The 22,201-nt window shown below is 40.1% G+C and overlaps 1 protein-coding gene across 5 annotated transcripts; it reads left to right on the forward strand.

The window, feature by feature from the left end:
* The first annotated feature begins 1,534 nt into the window (after positions 1 to 1,534).
* On the forward strand, positions 1,535 to 22,201 carry ttll4 (tubulin tyrosine ligase-like family, member 4). Of its 5 annotated transcripts, none has more exons than XM_044365662.1 (22): positions 1,535 to 1,673; positions 1,753 to 1,845; positions 2,704 to 4,072; positions 4,559 to 5,051; positions 5,543 to 5,711; positions 5,813 to 5,889; positions 6,023 to 6,086; positions 11,831 to 11,949; positions 12,378 to 12,488; positions 12,810 to 12,886; positions 13,030 to 13,224; positions 13,368 to 13,450; positions 13,845 to 13,973; positions 14,250 to 14,372; positions 14,497 to 14,595; positions 15,149 to 15,283; positions 15,385 to 15,522; positions 15,691 to 15,787; positions 16,628 to 16,838; positions 17,287 to 17,354; positions 17,473 to 17,543; positions 17,981 to 22,201. In XM_044365662.1, the coding sequence occupies exons 3-22, from the start codon at positions 3,425 to 3,427 to the stop codon at positions 18,168 to 18,170; spliced, it is 3,297 nt and encodes a 1,098-aa protein (XP_044221597.1). In that variant the 5' UTR covers positions 1,535 to 1,673; positions 1,753 to 1,845; positions 2,704 to 3,424; the 3' UTR covers positions 18,171 to 22,201. The 5 variants fall into 5 exon arrangements, with proteins under 5 accessions (XP_044221597.1, XP_044221596.1, XP_044221595.1 ...); XM_044365661.1 differs by having other exon boundaries at positions 1,535 to 1,669; XM_044365660.1 differs by having other exon boundaries at positions 1,535 to 1,845.

The following is a 22,201-nucleotide window of genomic DNA, read 5'->3' on the forward strand; positions in this document are numbered from 1 at the left end:
TCTGTCAGTGATGACACAAAATGATCATAGTAGGTGTCCTAAATTATATATGGTATCTGTAGTGGTGAATGAGTGAACGTGGGAGTGATTTCAGACTCAGACATGGACTCTTTAATTCTATTTTATTCCATTCTGTTCCTCCGTTGACGATGTCATAATTCCTGTGAGCCTTTATTGACAGACTCCAGCTGTGAGATAATATGATTATCATTATTTAAACAATCATCGCTGAATGAACACTGACTCATCATAGCAAATTTAATACCAAACACTTATTAGCCTAGAACAAATGGATAGCGTTGTGATCATAGATAAGCTTCCCCACTTTTAACATCTCCAAGTACATACACAGAGAACAGTAACAAAAAGCCATGAGAAATTGAGAAGCCTACTGGCAAATAATGCTAAGACAAGGGTCTTTGGAGAGTTGATAAAAGAGGCCTGTCAGTTTTGTCACAACTGAAATGCCAGTAGCAGTTGCTATAGCAACAAATGTTCAACTGAAACCAACTGCTGATGGCAAAATATTACTTAGTACTCACTGTTTTAAACAACAGACTACAGAAGATTGATAATGTCATACTTCAGAAAAAGTGGAATACTCTAATCCACAAATGCTGCCATACATATTACATTTTATGACAGCACCTGTAATATAAATGTGTTTGGACCATCCTTCTGTCATGCTCAGACTGCTCATCTGTGGTCTGGTCATTTTGTGCTCTATATTCGATATCTATGATTTGTAGGCTACAATACATCCACTAACAATTGTGCATTTGGAGCTACAAGTGTTACTGAACTTGTATATCCAGCGATACTTTTTTGTTCTCTAAGGTCAAGTCAATTTAATTTATACTGTAGCCAAAAATCACAGGTTTGTCTTTAACAACTTGTACAACATCATGCTGCACCCTCTGTAATTATAACAACAATTCTGCTCCATTGTTTTCTGAGAGAGCAATTGTGTTCTATGTGATCTGTAGGCTATTTTATCATTTCCAGACAGTAATATACCTAAAGGGGTAAATGTTAAATGTATAATAACTATGAACATTTTTATATATATAGGCTATATCTTTTATATATTGCACCTCTCATAGCGAAGCAGCAGAAGATGAATACAAGTGATACATTAAAACCAAGTACTGCCTGTGTAGTCAATCTGCACACAAGATGTCAAAAAAATAATTTCAAAAAATTAAATACATAGCAACTGAAACACATACTCCCCAGTACGTAAAATAAACAGACCACACTGATTTTTGTTGTTTTTGTATGTTATTGTTTCTTCAATACAATATAGGCCATTAAGGAACATTTTGAGGATTTTTGAAGGAAAACTTGGTAACGTATTGGGCTGAAATAAATAACCTATTTACACGTTTACTTTGGGGTGCAGTACATTGAAGCACTCCATCACCACTACCAAAACTATCAAAACTAACAGTGTCAGTAGTGGTGCTGCTTCACGCCGCTGTGAGCCAGCGGAGGGCGCTCTGATGCACAAGTGAGGCGGAATTACGGCTCCCGAGTGAATCTGGCGTCAATAGACGATCTTCGGCCATGATGTGTCACTCAGACTTTTCAGCTAGCAACTGCGATGCAAGAAACTCTAACGAGTAGCAGCATCGACAAACCAGTGTAACAACATGTTACAGGGGACCATGTAGGTACGAATACATTTTTACAGACTGATACCGAGGCTGTGTTTTGTTATTGACACTCCTGTCCACTGGGCGGTCTTGACAGTTGCTGTTGTTGTGTTGAGTCGTTGTTGCTAACGCTAACATTTGAAGCTGGACGGTGCAGTGGCCAACGCAGACGGATACAAGCTACTGTGAGGTAATTGCTGATTACAGTTTTATTTAACCGTAAGGATAAGTGTGCCTTAACATTAGTTAGTGATCAAACATTACCGGTTTAGCGTTAAGTTAGTTAGTTTCCTGAAAACGACTCGCAAATTAGCCAGTTTAACGTGAAGCTAAGCGGCGTGTCCTGAAAGTACACACACGTGAAACTACACTCTCCTCCTGGACCTCCGTCATATTGACAGCAGCTTTAGCATGGTGTCAACCTCAACACATGGTATTATGCCTGCTGAAAAGTGTATCCACATCACACACACACACACAATAAAAGGCAAGTTATTGGCAATACCACACTCTTGATGGCCTCAGACTAGCCTCGGTTTGTGCCTCATGTATTCGCATAGTTTCTGGTCACAGAGGTAACTATTGATTACACATCATGTTTCCACATGGTATACAGTTAAACACCTAAGCTATTGTGTCCACAGAAGATTTATTTATATGTGACATAACATCACAACAATGTCAGCTTTGTCAATGTAATTAAATGGCTGTTGTTAAAAGCTGTTAGAAAGGGACTGTTGTTAAAAGCTGTGAGAAAGGGGCTGTAAGAGAAAACCGTTGTTGAAATAGTGTTGCCGTTATGGTGACGTTTGACTGGCCTCAGCAGTAGTGGACCACCTTATTTATTATACTTACAAACAATAACATCTTTACAAGAAATATTTTGCAGCTTCTTAAGGGTTACCAAGTCACTTTCAGCTTTGTACTGCAATAAACAAGTTTTTACTGACGTTCTTTCCATACAAGAGGGAGCAGAATGCTTAACTCTTCTGATAATGAATCATTAGAAAGATTTGGATCTCTCAGACTGACTTCTCTTCTTGTGTAGTTTCAGTGGTGAAAGCTGGAAGTTTCTTGTCTCCTGTGAAGTGACTGAGGAAGATAGAAAAACTCTAAGGACACCACTCTCTCCTTCAAGGCCTGATCCCTGAGTGTGAGCCAAGTATGCAACGTTATGCAGCCTGAAGCTTTAATTTCATCCCCAGAGTTGGTAAGAAGAATAAGGAGAAATCTGCTTCTGGCTCTGTTTGCATCAGCTAATGCCCTCAAGACTCTTTCATCAACTCTTGGCCTTACGTTAAATTATATAACTTATATAAAAGTGTGACTGTTAGTTGGAGTGTGAACCACTTTGCCTCAGGAAAAAAAAAATCCTCATGTGCCTGCCTTATAACACTGCATCGCTACAGAGCGCTAACAGTGTCCTGCTGACCTGCAGCACACGTGCTAGGCCTAGGTGTTGTACTGCTAACTGTCTCTGCAGCTGTAGTGGCAGTTATGATTGCTGCTGGTAAGGACTCATCAAGAACTTTTAGTCAATCTACAGCGACGAACAGAAAATTCACAACTCTGTTCAGTTGGAGCTGACATCTCAAAACTCATTTCTTCTGAAAAAACACTAACGGAGTGGGGAGCAACCAGGAGGTACAGGTATTTTCGCCTCAGGCTCATTTGGTATCATCTCGACTATAAATCCCTGTTCTGCCTGTCCATCTCCACCCAAGACCCCCAGCCCTTCAAAAATAACCACAGCTTTGTTTGACTGTGCCATGCCCACCAACCAGTCCTCCCCCTGGGGTGGGGGGAAGCTCCGGGTTTGCTCCAACGCTGATAGTCCCACAACTACAACCTCTGTCAGTACACACGCCAAGACAGTTGCAGCCACTAAAGTGCCTTTTAGTCAGCCTTCCCTAGAGCTGTCCAGGAGAAAGGACCAAGCCAAACCTCTCTCCTCAAATGTTGCCTCATCTGCTTCCGCTGTGAGGCAGACAGCAGTGGCCCCATCTGTGGTTTCTTTACAGGAGAACGGTGATAGAAGTAAAACTAACACCCAGAGCCAATTCACCACTGTGCCAGACGGGTCTCCAGCCCTGCCACAACAAATTGATCGGATTCAAGGTTCACACCAGTTACTGTCAACAGGACGGAAGCAGGCTTGTAGCAGCCTCATAGAGACCAGTGCCCCTTCCTCCATCCCCAAGAAGGAATGCCAGGTTGGGTTAAATGTTCAGCTGACGAGTACCACAGAGAAATGTATGTCGCTCCAGACCTCTCAACCTGGAAACACTTTAGCTATGAGCAGATGTCAGGCTGCCACAGGTGATGCGCCATTAGGATTGGAGTCTCTTTCGTCAGTTTGTCATCAGGACCTGTTCATCAAAGGACAGCCCGCTCTGCAACAAACTAACAAGTTGATGGTGAGCATTGAAGTTAAGTTTTAAGTGGAATATATGTCCAAAATGAAAAAAAAAAGGTATCTTCACCCAACAGTGTTGGATTTTCAACTCTTAAAATGAAATACATATAGTTCTTGTCTTAGTCAGAATGTTAAAAAGGTTAGACTTTGGTGGAGTTCCTGCTTTCCATTTAGAACTATATTGGACACCTGAAACTGGTTATTTTGTTCCATGATGCTCAGATGGAGAAAACATTTCATTAAAGCACAGTTAGGATTAATGTTTGTTATACATACCCTTGCTGATGAACTCAGCTTCTGTTTTAATATCAGCACATTAGAGCTGTGCTGTCTATTAAGTATGGCAGTACCAGTCCTTGCAATTACTGATTATGTTGGCGTTTACAGAATTTTTTACATTTTGTCACATTTATCTGTATGTCCATGTCTGTAGGTCCATTTACTGCATCCTCCTCCACATTTAAACTTTCCTTGTCTTGTCTTTTAGCTTGAGGCCGCAGACTGTTCCTCCTCGCCTTCATTGCCTCCTCTATGCCTTACTCTTTGTGACCACCAGGGGACAGCATTAGGAAAGGATGCCTCCAGTCTCAACACTGCAAAAGTAGAAATAAAAAGCACAACAAGAGAAACAACAACAACTACAAGGAAGAGTCATTCAGATAAACCAGCAACAAAATCCATTCAGGCACAGAACAGTTGCACAAAAATAACTGCTTTAGACAGTCCATTGCTGGTAAGAGGTAGTCCTTCATCAGTGGTGGCAGCAACTTCTCACAGTAAGCCCCAAACAACAGCATCACTAGACACAAACAAGCAGGCCCAGGAAAGTCAGTGTTCACCAGGAAGCACCCTGTCCACATGCAGAAGAATAAGTCCTCCCGCAGCCAATCCTTTTCCAAATGGCCCCACGCCAACTGTGCTCAGTGCCAGTGTCAGTGCCACTCAGGTGGAGCAGCCCACAACGCTGGATGCCATCCCAGGTAATCAGAATCAGTGGTTTACTTAATGTACACCATAGCTGTATAGGGAAACCTGGGGTGAGAGAATGGCCATTCAGTCTACAGGTTAGCAGTCAAGAACCTCAGACATTTTGAACACAGGTTTTGCAGAAATATTTATAACTATGGTAATAAATTATCAATGAGCTAATAATAAAAGTAGGATTCTATTAATACAGTTAAATGTCTTATGATTATGCTATGCTTTAAGAAACTTGTTGTAATTAGAGAAACAAACTTTGTGCTCAACTTTAGAGATAAAAATTAGCGGTTAACAGTTTTTACCTTGAATACAATGAAATATTGGACTCAAATAGATAGAAAATCATGAGACACATGATTCATGTCTTGAGAAATCATTGACTCAAGAACAGCAAGAACAGTCTTAGTTTTCAGTTTTTATGTAGCTAGAATGAAACGAGAAATGGAGTGCTGCAAACTTTTTAGATTCATGATTGTATTTTCACCCTCAGCCGTGCCCTCATATCCTCCAGGAGCCTTGGTGGGCTCTGTGACCACTAAGATCTCCGCCATCCACCTAACCAAGCAGGGACAGCATGCCTGCATGTCATCCTCATCTCCCTCCCCTTCCTCTCCCTCACCGTCAGAGGAGTGTCCGGTTGGAGAGACTCAGCTATCTGGGTGAGGAACAGCTAGTTTCTTCTCAGTCAATGAATACTGCAGTCCCCCCCCATCACATCCTTATTCTGAAAATGTTACTTACTTATAATAATTGTTTGCAGTCAAGAGTGTGTTATGCAAGTGGATGGAGGTGAGGAGGAGCTGCCTGATGAGCTGGAGAATGCCTGTAGTGATGATGGTAAGATGTAATAACACACACACACACACACACACTTACAGCTCCATTGCACTGAAGCTGCCTGCAGTCAGCTTGTAATCGGCTCTATTCATGGTGTAAACAACTGATTTTAGGTTTCCTGTGTTTTCTTCAGATGATTCAGACTGCTCGTCCATCAACGGCACCTCATCCACAGCATCCCTTACACTCCTCGCTGGGTAAGACTGGGTGTAACTCCACACACATGCACACACTTCAGCTGCTTTTTTTTAAAAGGGGACCTATTATGCTTTATTTTATTTTCAGTCATATATGTAATGTTACAATGTCAGATGTTCATATTAAAAGTACCCAACGTGTCAGATAATGAGGTAAACATATGGAGAACATATGGCCTCAGACTGCTCTGAATGCTTGGTTTACGACGGTTTTTTCTACTTTCAGTCCGAGCTGATGTCGGCTCGTGACACTGCTCCATACACAGTGTGCAAGCTCGCTGCTCCGCTCTGCTAACGTAATGGCGTTTTTCTGTTGTTTGGGGGTGGTCGCACTGAGTCATGACTCCATTACATAGCACTATAAAGTAAAATAAGCTGTTTACCTGTTGGAGGTGTGCTGGTCGTCTGCAGCTCTTCATCAAAAATCATCATCACTGTGGCTGTGTCTACTTGTACCTTTCCTCCCTGTGTTATTTCTAACTGATCCATTGAACAAAGAGCTCCAAATATTTCCATATGTTGTTTCAACTGGTTTTTAGCGCCACTAAAGATGTTCTGCTAATTTGGTGAGAAACACATGCCACTTTCTGTAAATTCTTCACAATAAAAGTCTCCCATTATTTAGTCATTTAAAAGCTTTTAATTTGAAGCAGTAAAGCAGGAAATGTTGGGTTTGCATCAGCAGTAACTTAACACAACTCTGATATGGCTGCTCCTGAATGCTGGCCAATCAGATCAGAGTGGCCTCATCAGGAGGGGGGCCTTAAAGAGACAGAAGCTCAAATGGCCTGTTCAGAAACTACAGAGACTGTACTGAGGGGCTGCATAAAGGGGCAGTATAATATAAATAAGGAGTTCTTTTAGCTGTGAATCACGCAAAGCCTCTCTAGTGGAGTTCAAAAATTAAAAAAATAGAGCTGGAAATGAGCATAATAGGTCCCCTTTTAACAATGACATTTAAGATTACTAAAAGAAAATAAACACTGACTGATGCAAACTCTATAGGAGACTACTACATTCTATCTCTATTCTTACAGACAGTCCCCACGGTAGTGTTTTTGGAACATTTTGTGGATCGTTTCTCACAACCATCACTCATCCATCTTATGGAATAGATATAGAATCGATAGATCCTTTTTCACCTAGTGTAACATAATCCTCCATTAAGATCACACAAATATCCTTTCGAAATGCAGTAGATAAGTGACATGTGTCTACAAATATCTTTCAAGGCCCCCAGTGGTGTCACTATGCGCTTATAAAGCTCTGTTGGGCAAGAAAAATAAAATTAATCAATATATATTAAAAACATATCCATATCTTGTGGGCCCATTTATGAGCCTGGTTGAGACATGGTCAGTGTCCTGTCATTGGACCACCACACACCTAAGCCTGGTTTCTAATTGGTCCCCAAAAATGCCATAAAGTATAGATCCATCAGATCCTATGGTCTCTTTCTCTCTCTCTTTCATTCTCTCTCACTGCATTGTTAAAAGGGGCTGAAAGCAGCAGAGCGTGGTGGAAAGGTCTGCTGCATTGTGTATCTTATTGTTTTCCGCTGTGATGGCCTCAACAGTAGAACTCCCTACCAAAGACTCGGAGCTGATTCTCTGCTAAAACAGCCTGGATAGGGACCACTATTGTCGCCTTTTTCCCCCAACCAGCTGATTTGTTTATGTATACATTTAGGTACACCCCCACCCCTTGCTGAAAGCTATAGCTCCTGTATGTATAGTATAGTGGTAAGTTAGGTCAGTGTAGCTGTAATGCCATTGTATACCTGTTGGTGCATGAAGGATTTTATTTAAGAGAAAACATCTGAGGGGATAATATCATCAGCTGTCCTTCATTCATCCGTTTATCCATCATTCCTTGCTTCATATATGACTGTCACGTGAGTGGTTTCTTTTTTTGGGTGTAAATTCTCTTTATTTTGTGTTTATCTGAAGTGGATTATGGTATGTGGGAAAAGGAGCTCAGGATTTGTTCAATTTTTGAATTGATTGCAGTTAACCAGTCGTGTAAAAGTACATGTCACTGATTTGATGGGTTCTTATCTTGCGACATCACTGGTGTTATTTTGTTGAGTCTTCTGAGCTTTGTAGAATGATTCCTTACATGAAATGTAGCCATTTATGTGCTCCTGTTTATGTTTAGCCATTATTGGATCTCTACTGGCAAATTGCCCAGTCTCTGTGAATAGTATTTTTAAATTTTGAAATGTGGGAATGTTAATTTTAGGTAGATCAGATATCCGTATGACTCCTTCATTTGTCTGTACTCTGTGTCAAAATGTTCTTGTACACTCTGCGTGATGCCTCTATACCACACAAGCATCATGTTACTAGGGCAGAGTGTAAACAAGAATCCATCCTGACCACACTTGTCTTGTGTTACAAATTAGAGTGGTGACTGGATGCTAACTGCTGTTATTTAGAAGTTAGTGAACTTAATTCTAGCTGCATTACTTTTTGGCTGGACCGCAACAGTGGGGACAGCCCTACAAACCTGAAAGTGCCTGACTGATGGACTGACGGACTGACGAGCGGACAGACGAAGTTACACCATTGGTTGGCCGAAGGCCTGAAGCCTGCCAAAGGTTGGCACAACCAAGTATCTCAGAATGTATTTCGTGCCAACCAGCAGCAATGGTGGAGATTTTGAGCTAGGCTAAAAGCTGTCGAAATTCTCACTCTAGGATTGTAATATGTCACACACTTTATTAAGTTTTAATTTTTTTTCAGGTGAGAAAGCAACCAAAAATTCCCAAAATGTGGTCAGTTTATCCAAATAATGCCTACATTTTTGGAGATCTAAGGAGCTGCTGGCTGGGTGAGACCAGCATCATCTCAGCTTCTAGCAGCCCGACTTCTGAGATAATTAGCCAGTCAATGTCTGTCGTCATCCCGGGGAGAAAATGGTCCAATGAACTGATCTGTGCAGCTCTTTGGTAATTTACCAGGGGCTCTAATGTCTCTGTAGCATTTTGATATATGATATAATTCCTTTTGGAAGATAAACGTTGGTCTCGCAGATGAAATTTAACAAGTAGTTGCCACATTAGTTTGTCTGAATGAGATTATTTTGTCACAGAACAGTCAGGTAGTTGCATTGAAGCCGAGCTGGTGCTGTTAGCAAGTATGCTGCTATTCCAATTGCAGAATGATTGTTCTGAGTCCTCCCATCATCAGAAGTTTGTACTCCTGAGTTGAGTCCAAACTAGCAAGCACGCAAAACAGAACTTGGCGCACTTGGTGTTGAGAAAGGCCCTATGACTTCAGTCAAAACCTGGCGCACTTCCTGGGGGCTCACCACGTGTCGCCACTTCCTGAGTCCGTCATTTCAAATTAAAAGACCTCTAGTGTTTCGTATACGGTCCAGCCATTGTTGTGAGACTGCAGTTTGTTTTAATAGTAACAAGCTGAGCAGAGCTCTGGTGCTGAAAGGACAAGAACTCGTCAGTCTTCACCAGAAAACTTAATTGTAGATATACTTAACAAGTATACAGAACAGTCATTGTAGATACACTTCCCATGTTTTTTAGAAAGTTAATATACTGTATGTTGTGTAAATGGCTGTCTATAGAGTTTATGCTTTGTTAAATACGCAGTTAGGTGATGTTGCTTAAATGTGTCAATATAGTTTGGTATATTTGTTGAAATGTGACCAAACAGTTCTGGGGACTCCTTGAGAGGAACTACCCACTAGGGAGCTCCCCTGAGAACTACATACCTTCAAGAGCTTTTTTTCTGTTTGCATTCACACCGCCAACATCAACGCTGAAGAAATGCTGAAGTGAGATAGCCAGTGGTTGGTATAGCAACATCACTTCTGCGCATGATACAATGCTGTGATCAGAGCTATGTGTTCATTGTGTGTCATGGGTTTCATGATTATAACAGAGATGGAAAGGAGACGTGCGTATTTAGACAATGCGGTTGTTTTTCATGGGTTCTTAAAAATGGCAGTTGTCAGTGCTGCATTGACTCATGTGTTCGACTAATCAATGTACATTTAACTACTGGACCAATCACCGTACGCTTATGTCACCTTAGGTTCCTCTTGTGCTGGGAGAGGACCTACCCTGAAGTAGGAGCTAAAAAAGTCCCTCAAAACGGTGTTCTAAGAACTACGATCGTTCCCAGTTCCTGCAGTACCGACGCAATAAAAAGGGGGTAGTTACTCCAACAGTTCTTACAACTATGAAAAGGTTCCTACGGTCCGAAAGCCCCTATAGCTCCTCTGTAAGATGGGACAACTATTCAGGTTTATTTATATAGCACCAAATCACAACAATTGTCATCTTGGGGCACTTTTTACGTAGAGCAGGTCTAGAGCATACTCTTTAATTTACGGAGACCCAACAATTCCCCCATGAGCAAGCGCTTGGCAACAGCAGTTAGGAAAAACTCCCTAATAATGCTTCATAAAATGTTTCCCATACACCTACAGTTGTATGCAAAAGTTTGGGCATCTCTTTTTTTTTTTTAATTGAAAAGAAACAAACACATAAACACAGTCACTCGAGGATATGGAACATAAAACACAATATTTTCAGCAAACATTAATGCATAGATATTTTTTATGTCATAAATTATTATGACACCCTACATAGTCAGTACTTAGTAACATCCCCTTTGGCAGATTTCACAGTTTACAAACGCTTTTTGTAGCTAAAAGTCTTTCAATTCTTGTATTTGGGATTTTCTCCCATTTTTCCTGGCAAACAGCTTCTAATTCTGCAATGTTCTTGGGCTGTCTTGCATGCACAGCTCTTTTAAGATCTACCCACAGATTTTCAATTATGTTTACGTCAGGGGACTGTTAGGGCCATTCCAAAACCTTCAGCTTGCGTCTCTTGAGGTAGTCCATGGTGGATTTCGAGGTATGTTTTGAATCATTATCCTATTGTAGAAGCCATCCTCTTTTCAGCTTCAGCCTTTTTTACAGACAGTGTGATGTTTGCTTCCAGAATTTGCTGGTATTTAGTGGAATCCATTCTTCCCTCCACCTGTGCAATGTTTCCTGTTGCCATTGGCTGCAACACAACCCCAAAGCTTGATAGATCCACCCCCATGGTCAACAGTTGGCAAGGTGTTCTTTTCATGAAATGCTGCTCTTTTTTTTTCTCCAACTTTACCTTTGCTGATTGTGGCCAAAGAGTTCTATTTTAACTTCATCATTCCACAGCACTTGTTTCCAAAACACATCAGGCTTCTGTAGATGCTCTGTTGCATACTTCTGACATTGGATTTTATGATGAGGAGGCAGGTAAGGTTTTCCTCTACTGACCTTTCTTTAAAGGTCTTGTTGTGCAAGCACTGCTCCACAGTAACTACTCCACGGTAGAACGCTGCACCACCACTCCTGAGTCTGCTAAATCTTCCTGCAGGGTTTTTGCAAATGAGGGTTTTGATTTGCCTTCGTGATCAGCGTACGAGTAGTTCTCTCTGAGAGTTTTCTTGATCTTTCAGATCTCATCTTGACCTCCACAGCTCCCCTATATTAACTTTAGACAGAACTCAACAGACAAACACGTGCTCAGATCAATGATAAAAATAGAATAAGTTTGCTGTAAATTAATACAGTAACTCTCTTTGATATGAACTTCAATGTTCAGTGCTATAGTGATATTGGTATGGATGTGAGAGGCTGCATGTGTTTGGGTTTCTACCATTCATGAATCTGTTTGTTCTTCACTCCTTTTCTCTCTCTGTCGTTCTCCCACTATGACTCTCTCTCAGTATTGAGGAGCCGATGTCTCTGGAGGTGGAAGATGATAGAGAGGAGAGACCAGCTCTGGTTCCCAGTTTGTTCCCCCTCTTCCCTCCAACACTCTACTTCAGCACCGCCAATGAGAAAGGTTAGGAAACACATGACTCTTGTGTAATAGAGTAAGATCAGTTAACTCACAGAGATATGACACCAGTTTTCAATTAGACATGTCACAGCACAAGTTTCTTTCAGCACTAGATTCTCAGACAGCGCAGAGATGCTGCTGGGTCTTCAGCAACTATTATTGAGTGTTGTTGTTTGTCACAAGACTGCAGGCCTAGTTTATTTTTATCATATTTTATTAAAGCAAATTTAAATGTGATTATTATCGTTGTTTTATTTAACTTATTTATTTTACTGAGCAGGTTACATCTTTTACCAACATCTTTAGTGTTTCCAGTTAGTGTTTAAGTGCAATGAACACTTTTGGTATTTGCATTATATTTGCTATGATGATGCTATGAAAAAATATATATAATATGCTATGAAGATAACTTTTTGTTGTGTGTTCTGCAGTGGAGCTGTTGCCTGCAGAACAAAGACGACTGTTAAAATGGAAGATGAGCCCAGTCACTCCAAATGTTGTCAAAAACATCATCGCCAGGTCACACTTCAAAGTCACCAAGAGTAAGTCACTCTGTGTGTGTGTGTGTGTGTGTGTGTGTGTGTGTGTGTATGCCTCTGTGAATGGCTGCAAAGATCAATTTTCATTTAATAAACATATTTCATTATCAGTTATTTGATAGTTAACCACGTGTGGTCATGATCTGAAAATCTTAACAAAATGTTTACAAATAATTTTGCACAATAAAGCACAATACTTTTGCCTTAAATTTTATTACAGTGTGATTGAAACATGTACTTTCCTTAAAAATGAACATGTATGAAAATAATTGTAAGCGGTTTTCCTGGACAATTAAAATGTTTTTCGCGGTGTTGTGCATTTAGAAAGCCATGACTGGTTGGGCTGCTGGGGACACCACATGAAGTCTCCTGGCTTCAAGGCTCTTGGAGAGCACCAGAAGGTAAAAAACTGTAGATACACTAATCATCCTAGCCTCTACTCCCAGCCTTAACTTTAAGGAAGGTAAAATGATCAAATAATCCTTAAGATCTTCAGTCCAGAATTACACTTAACGTGGCTATGTTGGTGTTTCTTTTGTCCTAGTTGAACCACTTCCCAGGAACTTTCCAGATTGGAAGGAAGGACCGGCTGTGGAGGAACCTGTCCAAGATGCAGGTTCGCTTTGGCAAACAAGAGTTCAGCTTTTTCCCCCGAACATTCATCCTTCCTCAGGACATCAAGCTGCTCCGCAAGGCCTGGGAGGACAGTGGCTCCAGGCAGAAATGGATCATCAAACCTGTATGTTCTGTTGTGTAATTCATTTTCAAAATGAGTCATCCAGGCGATGGATCTGATTTATTTAATTAGTCAAAAGAGTACGTCCTAAGTATAATCAGGTTACTTGTTCTTGTTCATTCTCTATCTTCTTTCTTGTCTAACAGCCCGCCTCAGCCAGAGGAATAGGTATCCAGGTCATCCACAAATGGAGCCAGATGCCCCGCAAAAGACCACTACTGGTCCAGAAGTATGTAATCCAGTAGATCACTAGAAGTTTAACAGTAAGCAGCCCAGAGCAGACTGCCACTGGTCCACAAGTAGCCATATCAATCATAGTGCAGGAAATACATTTTCAAAGAGATAAACAAGAAGAGAGTTTATACAGTTTTAATTATAATTCTGTTTACAATTTGGAATACATCTTCTTTTCTGAGGTCTTTATTTCCATTTAATTACTTGTCAGTTGTTAACAAGCTGTGTTGTTGTTACTGTTAAGGTTAGACTTCAATTGAGGTATTAAAGTACTGATTCTAAAATGCCAGCAGGAGATCAGCTGTACAGACCATCGCACTTTTCCAGTACCTGACACCGTTTACTCTCTCACTGGGTTAAAACATCGTTATTGTGGTTGTATTTTTCAGGTATCTTCACAAGCCCTACCTCATCAGTGGTAACAAGTTTGACCTGCGGATCTACGTCTATGTGACATCCTACGACCCGCTCAGAATTTACATCTTCTCTGACGGACTGGTTCGATTCGCCAGCTGCAAGTCAGTTTTCACCACATCCATCATAGTGACAATTGACTAAATAAATGTCCAAATAGATTAGTTAAACTAGAATTGAATGTAAATGATCTCCAAGGATAAAGTTTGTAATTTCAACAGGAAAAAGTAATGGGACTTATTTAAGAAAATATTATGTAAATATTTCTTTTTTTTTTTTTTTGTGACAACAAGAAAAAGTTTCCAGAGACTTCTAAATAGTGTCTGAAAGAGGTCATATTTTATAGATTTTGCTAACACCCCTGTGTTTCTTCTCTCCAGGTATTCGTCTTCCATGAAGACACTGGGCAACAAATTCATGCACCTGACCAACTACAGCGTCAACAAGAAAAACTCTGAATACCAGACTAACAGCGACGACAAGGCTTGCCAGGGACATAAATGGTAACTGAGGAAAAAAGGGTGATAGAGTTACAGTTAAAACTGAAATACGCAACATTTATTCGCTACTGTGTCGTCTCTGTTTACCAACTCCAATAAAATGTACTGTTTGTTCATGTGTTTTCAGGGCTTTGAAGGCATTGTGGCAGTATCTTGGTTCTAAGGGAGTCAACACCACTCTGATATGGGAGAAGATTAAAGACATTGTGATCAAAACCATTATTGCGTAAGTTCCTGTTTCCCATTCAGTCATACAGTCACTGGATGTAGAAAGTGGTCACACAAGGTAGACCGTAGTTGATAGCTCTGTTTTTCATTATTTGTTGAGGGTTTTTTTTTCTCAATCAGTTTATTTTTTGTATTTTTTTTTACATATATACATTTACATCACAGCCTGATGAGGATAATTTTCAATATAATGTTAAAGACAAGTTTCCTCTCACTTTGTACTTTTTTACATTGTATAATCTGGATGACTGACAACTTTCATAGACACTTTAATGATTTTTCATACTCCTGTCAAAGTGGATATACAGTATTTCATTAAAGCAAAGGTTCACATTTTTTCAAGTCAGTCTTTAAACATTACTCTCAGGCCCATATGTACAACCATTAACTATAAAATATTTACTTTGGCTGACAAAATGTTCTAGCTCATAAATCATTTACCTGAATGTAACCAAAATACTGTGCCAGAGATTTGGATGAAAAATGTCATGAAATTATGAATAGATATGATTCTGAAATAAGCTTTCCATCTCCTGTGCATTGTTTATCAGGTCAGAACCGTATGTTAACAGTCTGCTGAAGATGCACGTTCGGACACCCTACAGCTGTCATGAGCTGTTCGGCTTCGATATCATGCTGGACAAGAACCTCAAACCCTGGATCCTGGAGGTCAACATATCACCTAGGTAATACACACACACACACACACACACACACATATATATACATACATACATACATGCATATTTTCAAATTACATCCTCTAACTGTTGTGTTTCTGGTCCAGCCTCCATTCCAACACAGCGCTGGATGTTTCCATTAAAGGTCAGATGATCAGAGATCTCCTGAACCTGGCTGGTTTTCATATTCCTCAAAGAGAAGATGTGGTCGTCCCCTGCAGCAGCACCTCCAGCTCCACCAGCAGGTAGGAGGAGTTTTTAAGACTTACATACAAGGACTGGGAGGACCCTTACTACATATAGAAGTCTTGTCTTGTCTTAGACATGAGATGAAATTACATGTAGCTGATTGTCATACAGGCATCGCAAGTGTTTCACTTTCCATTTGTTTCACTTTGTGTGTGTGTGTGTAGTCTGTATGGGGGGAACAGGGAGAGGACCAAACCTGATCTGTCTGCTGATGAGAAGGTCAAACGGGCCTTTTACCTCACACAGCGCTATGCTGACCAGGTACACAAATACACACACATTAAGCTGTAAAATAAGTTTATTCAGTTAAAGTTCAAAAGTAAGGAGTAAATGTTTTTGTCATTTTAGCAGCCTAGTAGAAATCACTGGATGCTTTCATTTTTGAATGGAGGAGAAAATTTGAAAATGAAAATTTGTTAACACTGACATGAGAGTGTCTTTCAGCAAATCTTAAAATCTTATGGACAACAAATCTGCATCACTGTAGAGAGTGTGCAGTGTTGTCCAAACTGCTTTATTTCAGTCACTCATTGCTTATTTTCACATAAAATAGCAAGAAATTCAATTCCAAAACACAGTTTTAATTCCAGGTGAAATAAAATGTAACTGCAGCTTTAACAAAGTGGACCACCTGAACCTTGTGCTTGGTGGCAAGCTGCTGCCCCTTTTACACAGCCTGTTCAAGGCAGGAATGCTGCACCTTTATTCCGTCTTGCTGTTCTGTATAAAAGATATGGACATGGAATAGGGGGACAGAGTTGCTCTGCCAGTAAGCCGGTCATGGAGGTAGTCACAGAGCTCTGAATCCAGAACACCAGCTTGCTATGTAAAAGCACACACTGGGGCAGCATTATGCCAGCTTTGTTTGGTTCAGTGTAAAAAAGTGAAGCCAGCTTACTGACGGGTCTTCTTTACAGCTATAATGCAGGATCTCTGTATAAACGAGCCAGAGTGAACCAACTTCACTGGTGTAAGCTGCTGCTGATACTAGAACTACCAGTACTTCTAATACCACTAATGGTGTTGATGCTGATGAAATTCTGTATGTGTAGAGTTCTAGTTACATTATTAACCTTGTTTCTTTCTTTCTATCTCTATCAGGACTTCCTCTCCACAGTGTTGGATGTTTTGACTCCAGAGGATGTTCACATGCTAGCAGAGAGTGAAGACGAGCTCAGTCGCAGAGGTCAGTTCGAGCGAATTTTCCCATCACCGGCATCATCTCGCTACCTCCGCTTCTTCGAGTGTTCGAGATACCTCAACATACTGCTAGACCAGTGGGAACAAAAGTACTGGAACAACAGGACCAAAGGTATGTCAAGTCCATTTTATCTATATTCACAAATTGCCTTTGTCTCTGCAATTTGTACAACATACAACACCCAGTGTGTTTATAACTACACTTCATTTACATAATGGTATTTCTCTTAGTTGAGTTGGTTTATTAAGGATTTGTGGCATTTTTTGTTGACTTTTTTTTTCAACCGCATCTCATGGCATTCTGAGACCATCCGCTGAGGAGGACTGTGAGATGCAGTTGAAAAGCCCTGATGAGATGAAGATGGAACACTTTCACTCAGGACTTGTGTAAATGAGAAAGTGCCCACCATTAATCTCCATGTCATAACTGAGAGAGAAACTCAGGAGCTCTTCAACTCCTCCTACTTTATGTTAAGAAAGTAATAGCACACAAAGGGCAGAAGGAACACTGGGACTGCTGGCAGAGTGATTCTGTGTATGAAATGTTCTCGTGTGTGCAGGTATCAGTCTGCTGAGGACTCTCTGTCAGAAAGGAGTCCATCTCGGAACCAATGACCCTGCTCACATGGTGAGGAACTGGAAAGATGTCATTAATTTGTCTCAATAAATGATACAGTTTATTATTGAACAAAAATCCATGCTTTGATTTGAAAAGTTGAACTATTTGCATCTGTGTGTCTGTCCAGTGGTCCAAGTGTAGCTACACCTCCAAGTGTGAACCACACAGACGAGAACTTGTCAGCCCATCCAGACCCAGGTGAAGACAAACACACACACACAACAGTATCCCTAGCAGATACACAGAACAGAATATTGAACAGAGAATTGGCCAATACAAGTACAGACCTTGTTAAATAATATTCAGTTATGTGCACGATGCATGCTATATGAAAACACTTTATTTGTATACATTCCTTTTGTGTAAAATAAGGTCAGTAAAAATAGATAAAGAGTGAAACTACCATTCATGCAGAGGAGCAAGTAACAGCTTAAGAGGAGAAAGCTTAAATACTCTTTGGTTAACTTATGTAAGCCATTGTTAAAATGTTTTATGTAGTAATACTAACTAAAGTAAGTAAGTTAAAAGTTGGTGCAAACAAAGAAAATATTTAAATTTGGTTTGGATTATTCAGACACTATAGAGTGAATTAACCTGATTCTTCCTCCGCTGCCTCCCTCTGACTTGTTCTCCAGGGTGGTGGTCAGCCACCAGCACCAGTCCGATCGCGCCGACGAGGACGACGGTTCAGACAGGGATGTGGCCTCCGTTTCCAGCCTGCCTGTTTCTCCAAGTCCTGGATCTAGTGTCACCAGCAGTGCCTGTGCAAGCCCTCAACCCAGCCTCACCCAGAGCCTGCTGCCCCAACAATTCTCTTCGCTCTGAGACTTGGTTTGCTAACACGCTGCTTAGCACCCAGAACAGAAACAAAGCTCAGGGTCTAAGCCGTAGCCCTCACCTCTCTCTCATAAACACCTTTTCCAGTGATCTTCATGTCTACTGGCTCAGAAACACTCACTCTGGACCAGACATCTACTTAAAACTAGAACTTTGAAGCCTAGTAACATAGAGTTAAGCGAGGTCTGGATTTTGGTCTTTAACAGAATTATAGTTTGCGTCAGAAGGAGGTACGTATAAAATGTAACTATAACAAATGTGATTTTGTGCAGAAAATGGCTTGAAAAAAAAAAGTAATGGGGGGAACAGCAGTCAGTTGATGACTTATCCTTTCTAAGTAAGCCTCCATTGCCACAATAGTGAAAAAAATACAATATATAAATAGGACTTTACCAGTGTTTTTATATGTTTTAGGCCATTTACTACAAATCACAAATATGCCAACCATTGTCCAGCCTTTCAGATGGTGCAACGTCACATCGTGTCTGCTTAACATGTCAAACATACATTGTTTTACAGCAATGCAGTGCAGACAATGATTGAAGCAGATATGACAGGTGTGACCTCCTGATTTATTCCAGTAGTATATTGACATTTATCTCAAGTATTCCGTTTATCTCATTAACATTATTAGCATTTGGACATGCTCATTAAGGCTGTGTTATCAATATTAGTACTGTGTGGAAAAAAAAAAACAATAGAAGTAGACATGACATTCATTTGAGTGAGACTACTGCATTGAAACAATGGAGGGCGCTACACAGAGGCTCTAGCAAATAAAACGCTGGCAAAAGCTAGTTTAACTTTTGTTGTCATGCAGTGCAGCGTCACTCGGCCATTTAAATACGTGTAAGCAAACATTCCAGGTACCTGGCGATCGTCAAGACATTAAATTGTCACGGCGATAACTTTTTAGAGTTTTAACATCCTGTCTGACAGTATTATAAATTGCTGTGCAGTGTTTTGGTCTTACAGGCCTTAAAACTCATAAATGTATTGCTTAAACCTGACTTTCTGAATTGTTTTTCATCATCTCACCAGTGCGTGTAGCCAACACTCCCTGCTCGCACTGCCACCTAGAGGCGGCTGCTCTGATGCATTTAATTTCCCAAAAGGCTGGTCCTCATTGGACTTCGGTAGTAAACCTAAACTGTGAATACAGACATCATGGACTTTCTCACAACCTACACCTCAAAGCTTTTGGTTTGGGCACATTAGCAGGAGTAAAACTGCTAAACCAACATTACCGTACAGACAATAAATATAAGCTTGAACACAGTGGTCCAAAGTTGTGGTGATGAATAATGACACAATACTATGGTTTCTATTATTGGTTTGGTGTTAAGAGGGCAGTTGTCATCTTCCTAGCCTTACAGACACAAGCTTTGTGTGTGTTTGTGTTTGTGGAATGGAGAGGAGAAGAAAAAAGAGCTATCAGTGGACAAATTAAGGGAGGAATGGGGAATTGGAGAGGAGATGCGCTGCAGAAGATGACCATTCTGAGCTCACCAGACGTTCTGCAGCGTGTTGAAATCTCTGCAGTTTGTTTCAAACATCTTTAAAGTGTCATTACTTCATTTTAGTTTCATTTTATTCTGGTTGATGGTGTTACTGGTGTGTTTCACAAAACCTCACTTTGATTCATAATGTTGATTTTATGTTAGTGATACTTGAAAATGAAATGGCAAACTTTATCACTCTGCCTGGCATGCATGTGGGTGGGCAAAAAAGTTATGCTGAAGTCATTTGATAATAGCAACCTTGTTAGACTTTTAAAAAGCGCTTTCATTTTTCTGTGTGATGATCACTTGTATTAAGAGTATAGAGAGCCGAAGTCATGACGTCACATTCTGGCGAGCCTCTGCTCCACTAGATCCTATAACTCAGTGAAATCTCTTATTCAGCATTGATTTCATCTGACTTTTTGAAAAAATAATGCATGTTCCTGGGGTGTACTTTCCATATTCTAGGACGAATTGGCTCAACTACAGCACTTGCTTTTACAAGCTGAAACCACTGCGATTTAAACAAAGTTAAACAACAATTGATTTTCTAGCATGCAAAAAAAACCCTCATCTTGCCAGTGGGCTCGCCTCTTTTGTCAAGCCGTAATGTTTAACTCAGGATGGTCGAGGGCTTATGAGAAATGGGGTCCATTTAAAGGCTGCTGATATTAGATTTTTATTGAAACATATGGAGGGAACAACGCAATATAGCCTACTGTTTAGAAGGCTCTGTTCCAAGGCTGGGTCTTTATTAATTTGGAAGTTTCTGTTTTACTTCAGCTCTCTATACAGACTTTCTTAAAGGTTGCCAAAATGTAAGTCCAGCTCCAAAATTTAACCCTGCAAACAAACCTATACAAAGCACGTACTGCTTTATCATTTTACAGAATCATCAACACTGTGAGTGGAGAGGTTAGTTAAGAGTACTTAATGTATCCTCAGGAAAAAAAAAAGTATCTTATTTCAAAAATATACATTTACTGTGAGGACACTTTCAGAGAAGTAATCTCAAACTACTTGAACCTACGTGTGAAAATGTTTGGATTTACCTTCTCTCAGAGCCAACAGCTATGGTAACAAATGGGGAGTTGTTGCTTTAGTCTTCTTTAGTCCAGCGGCTTCTTGACCTCAGTCTTACCTAGATGAATATCTGGAATTCTCCAAAAAAGTCTTAAAGAAGCCCTGCTTTGTGTCCCATTGGAATTTATATTGAAAGTCACTTTTGCTCCCGCAAAGGAAAAATTGTGGGAGCTTGTTGAACTCATCTACTGACAAGTTTTGTTATGCATTTACTAACAGATGCCAAACTGCTGTGAAGTGGTCAGTACGTAGCACACTTTTACATCTTCATGCAAGCTTTGAGCATTTCTTTGTGGAATATAAGGAGAAATAAAAAGTAAAAGAGGCTAAATTTGACAGAGCAGCATTTAAACAGAACAGCTTGTGATGTGGAGGCACACACTAAAGGGCCCATTCACACAGAGGAGCATCACTGAGGAGAAAGGCATTCAAACTCCTTATATTTCAGTAAGGGTTGCCTGCAGGTAATGGGTATTTTATTATCAATTCATGTATTAATTGTAATTCATTTTTATTAATTTATACAATTTTAGTCAATAGAATCTCACAAAATGGTGAAAACTGCTAGCACAGTCACCCAAAGCCCAAAGTCTTTAGACTGCTTATTCAATACCCAGAACCCTCAAAATATTGATTCAACAAGGTTGAGAAAATCAGAAAAGTTAAAATAGCTTGTCCTGCCACAACGGGCAACCAGTGAATGACGAGGTCTTGGGAAGAAGGCATCTTACTTTTAAATTTGTTGTCAGTTGTTGCTCATCATCTTCTCCACCTGTTGTGATGTACAAACTGTAGTGTGCCCTACATCATTTTTCTGTCTGAACTGGGCCTGACACAGTGTTAGCCTAGCATCACACATCCAACTTAAGACAGCACAAAGTCAGCATCAGCAGGACATCTTAGGTGGTTTTGTACGTTTTTGCTCATTCTCTATATGATATATTAAATAATATGTATTAAAGCTAGTTTTATTCTGTAGTTAACTGAAATATAGGCTAAATGAGCTTAAGCATACAAAATCACCAGTTTAGTTGTTCAACACAGCTGCTCTTGAACAATGACTATTTTGTAATGGTTTCATGGGCACATGAGGCATGAAACCAAATTAGTCTACACTATGTCAATTACAATAAAAAAACATTCAATTCCAGTAGTGATAGTTTCTCTGACACATTTAGCTAATCCCACTTTACATTACGGCCACGCTGCCATCAGGTTTGTTGGCTGCTTTTCAGAGTTTATATATATATATATAATATTATGAAGTTAAATAACACTGCATTTGAAGTTGTTTACATAACTGAAATGTAATAAGTAAATGGAGATTTTAATATTTTTCACTAACTCAAAAATTGTAACATTTTCATGTGAAAGGGCTGTGTAAATTGCTCAGGATGACAAGTTCAAAATAAAAGTTATTTGAGGTACAAGTCT

Source organism: Thunnus albacares, chromosome 11, assembly GCF_914725855.1.
Source record: "Thunnus albacares chromosome 11, fThuAlb1.1, whole genome shotgun sequence".
In the NCBI taxonomy this organism is placed as follows: Eukaryota; Metazoa; Chordata; class Actinopteri; order Scombriformes; family Scombridae; genus Thunnus; species Thunnus albacares.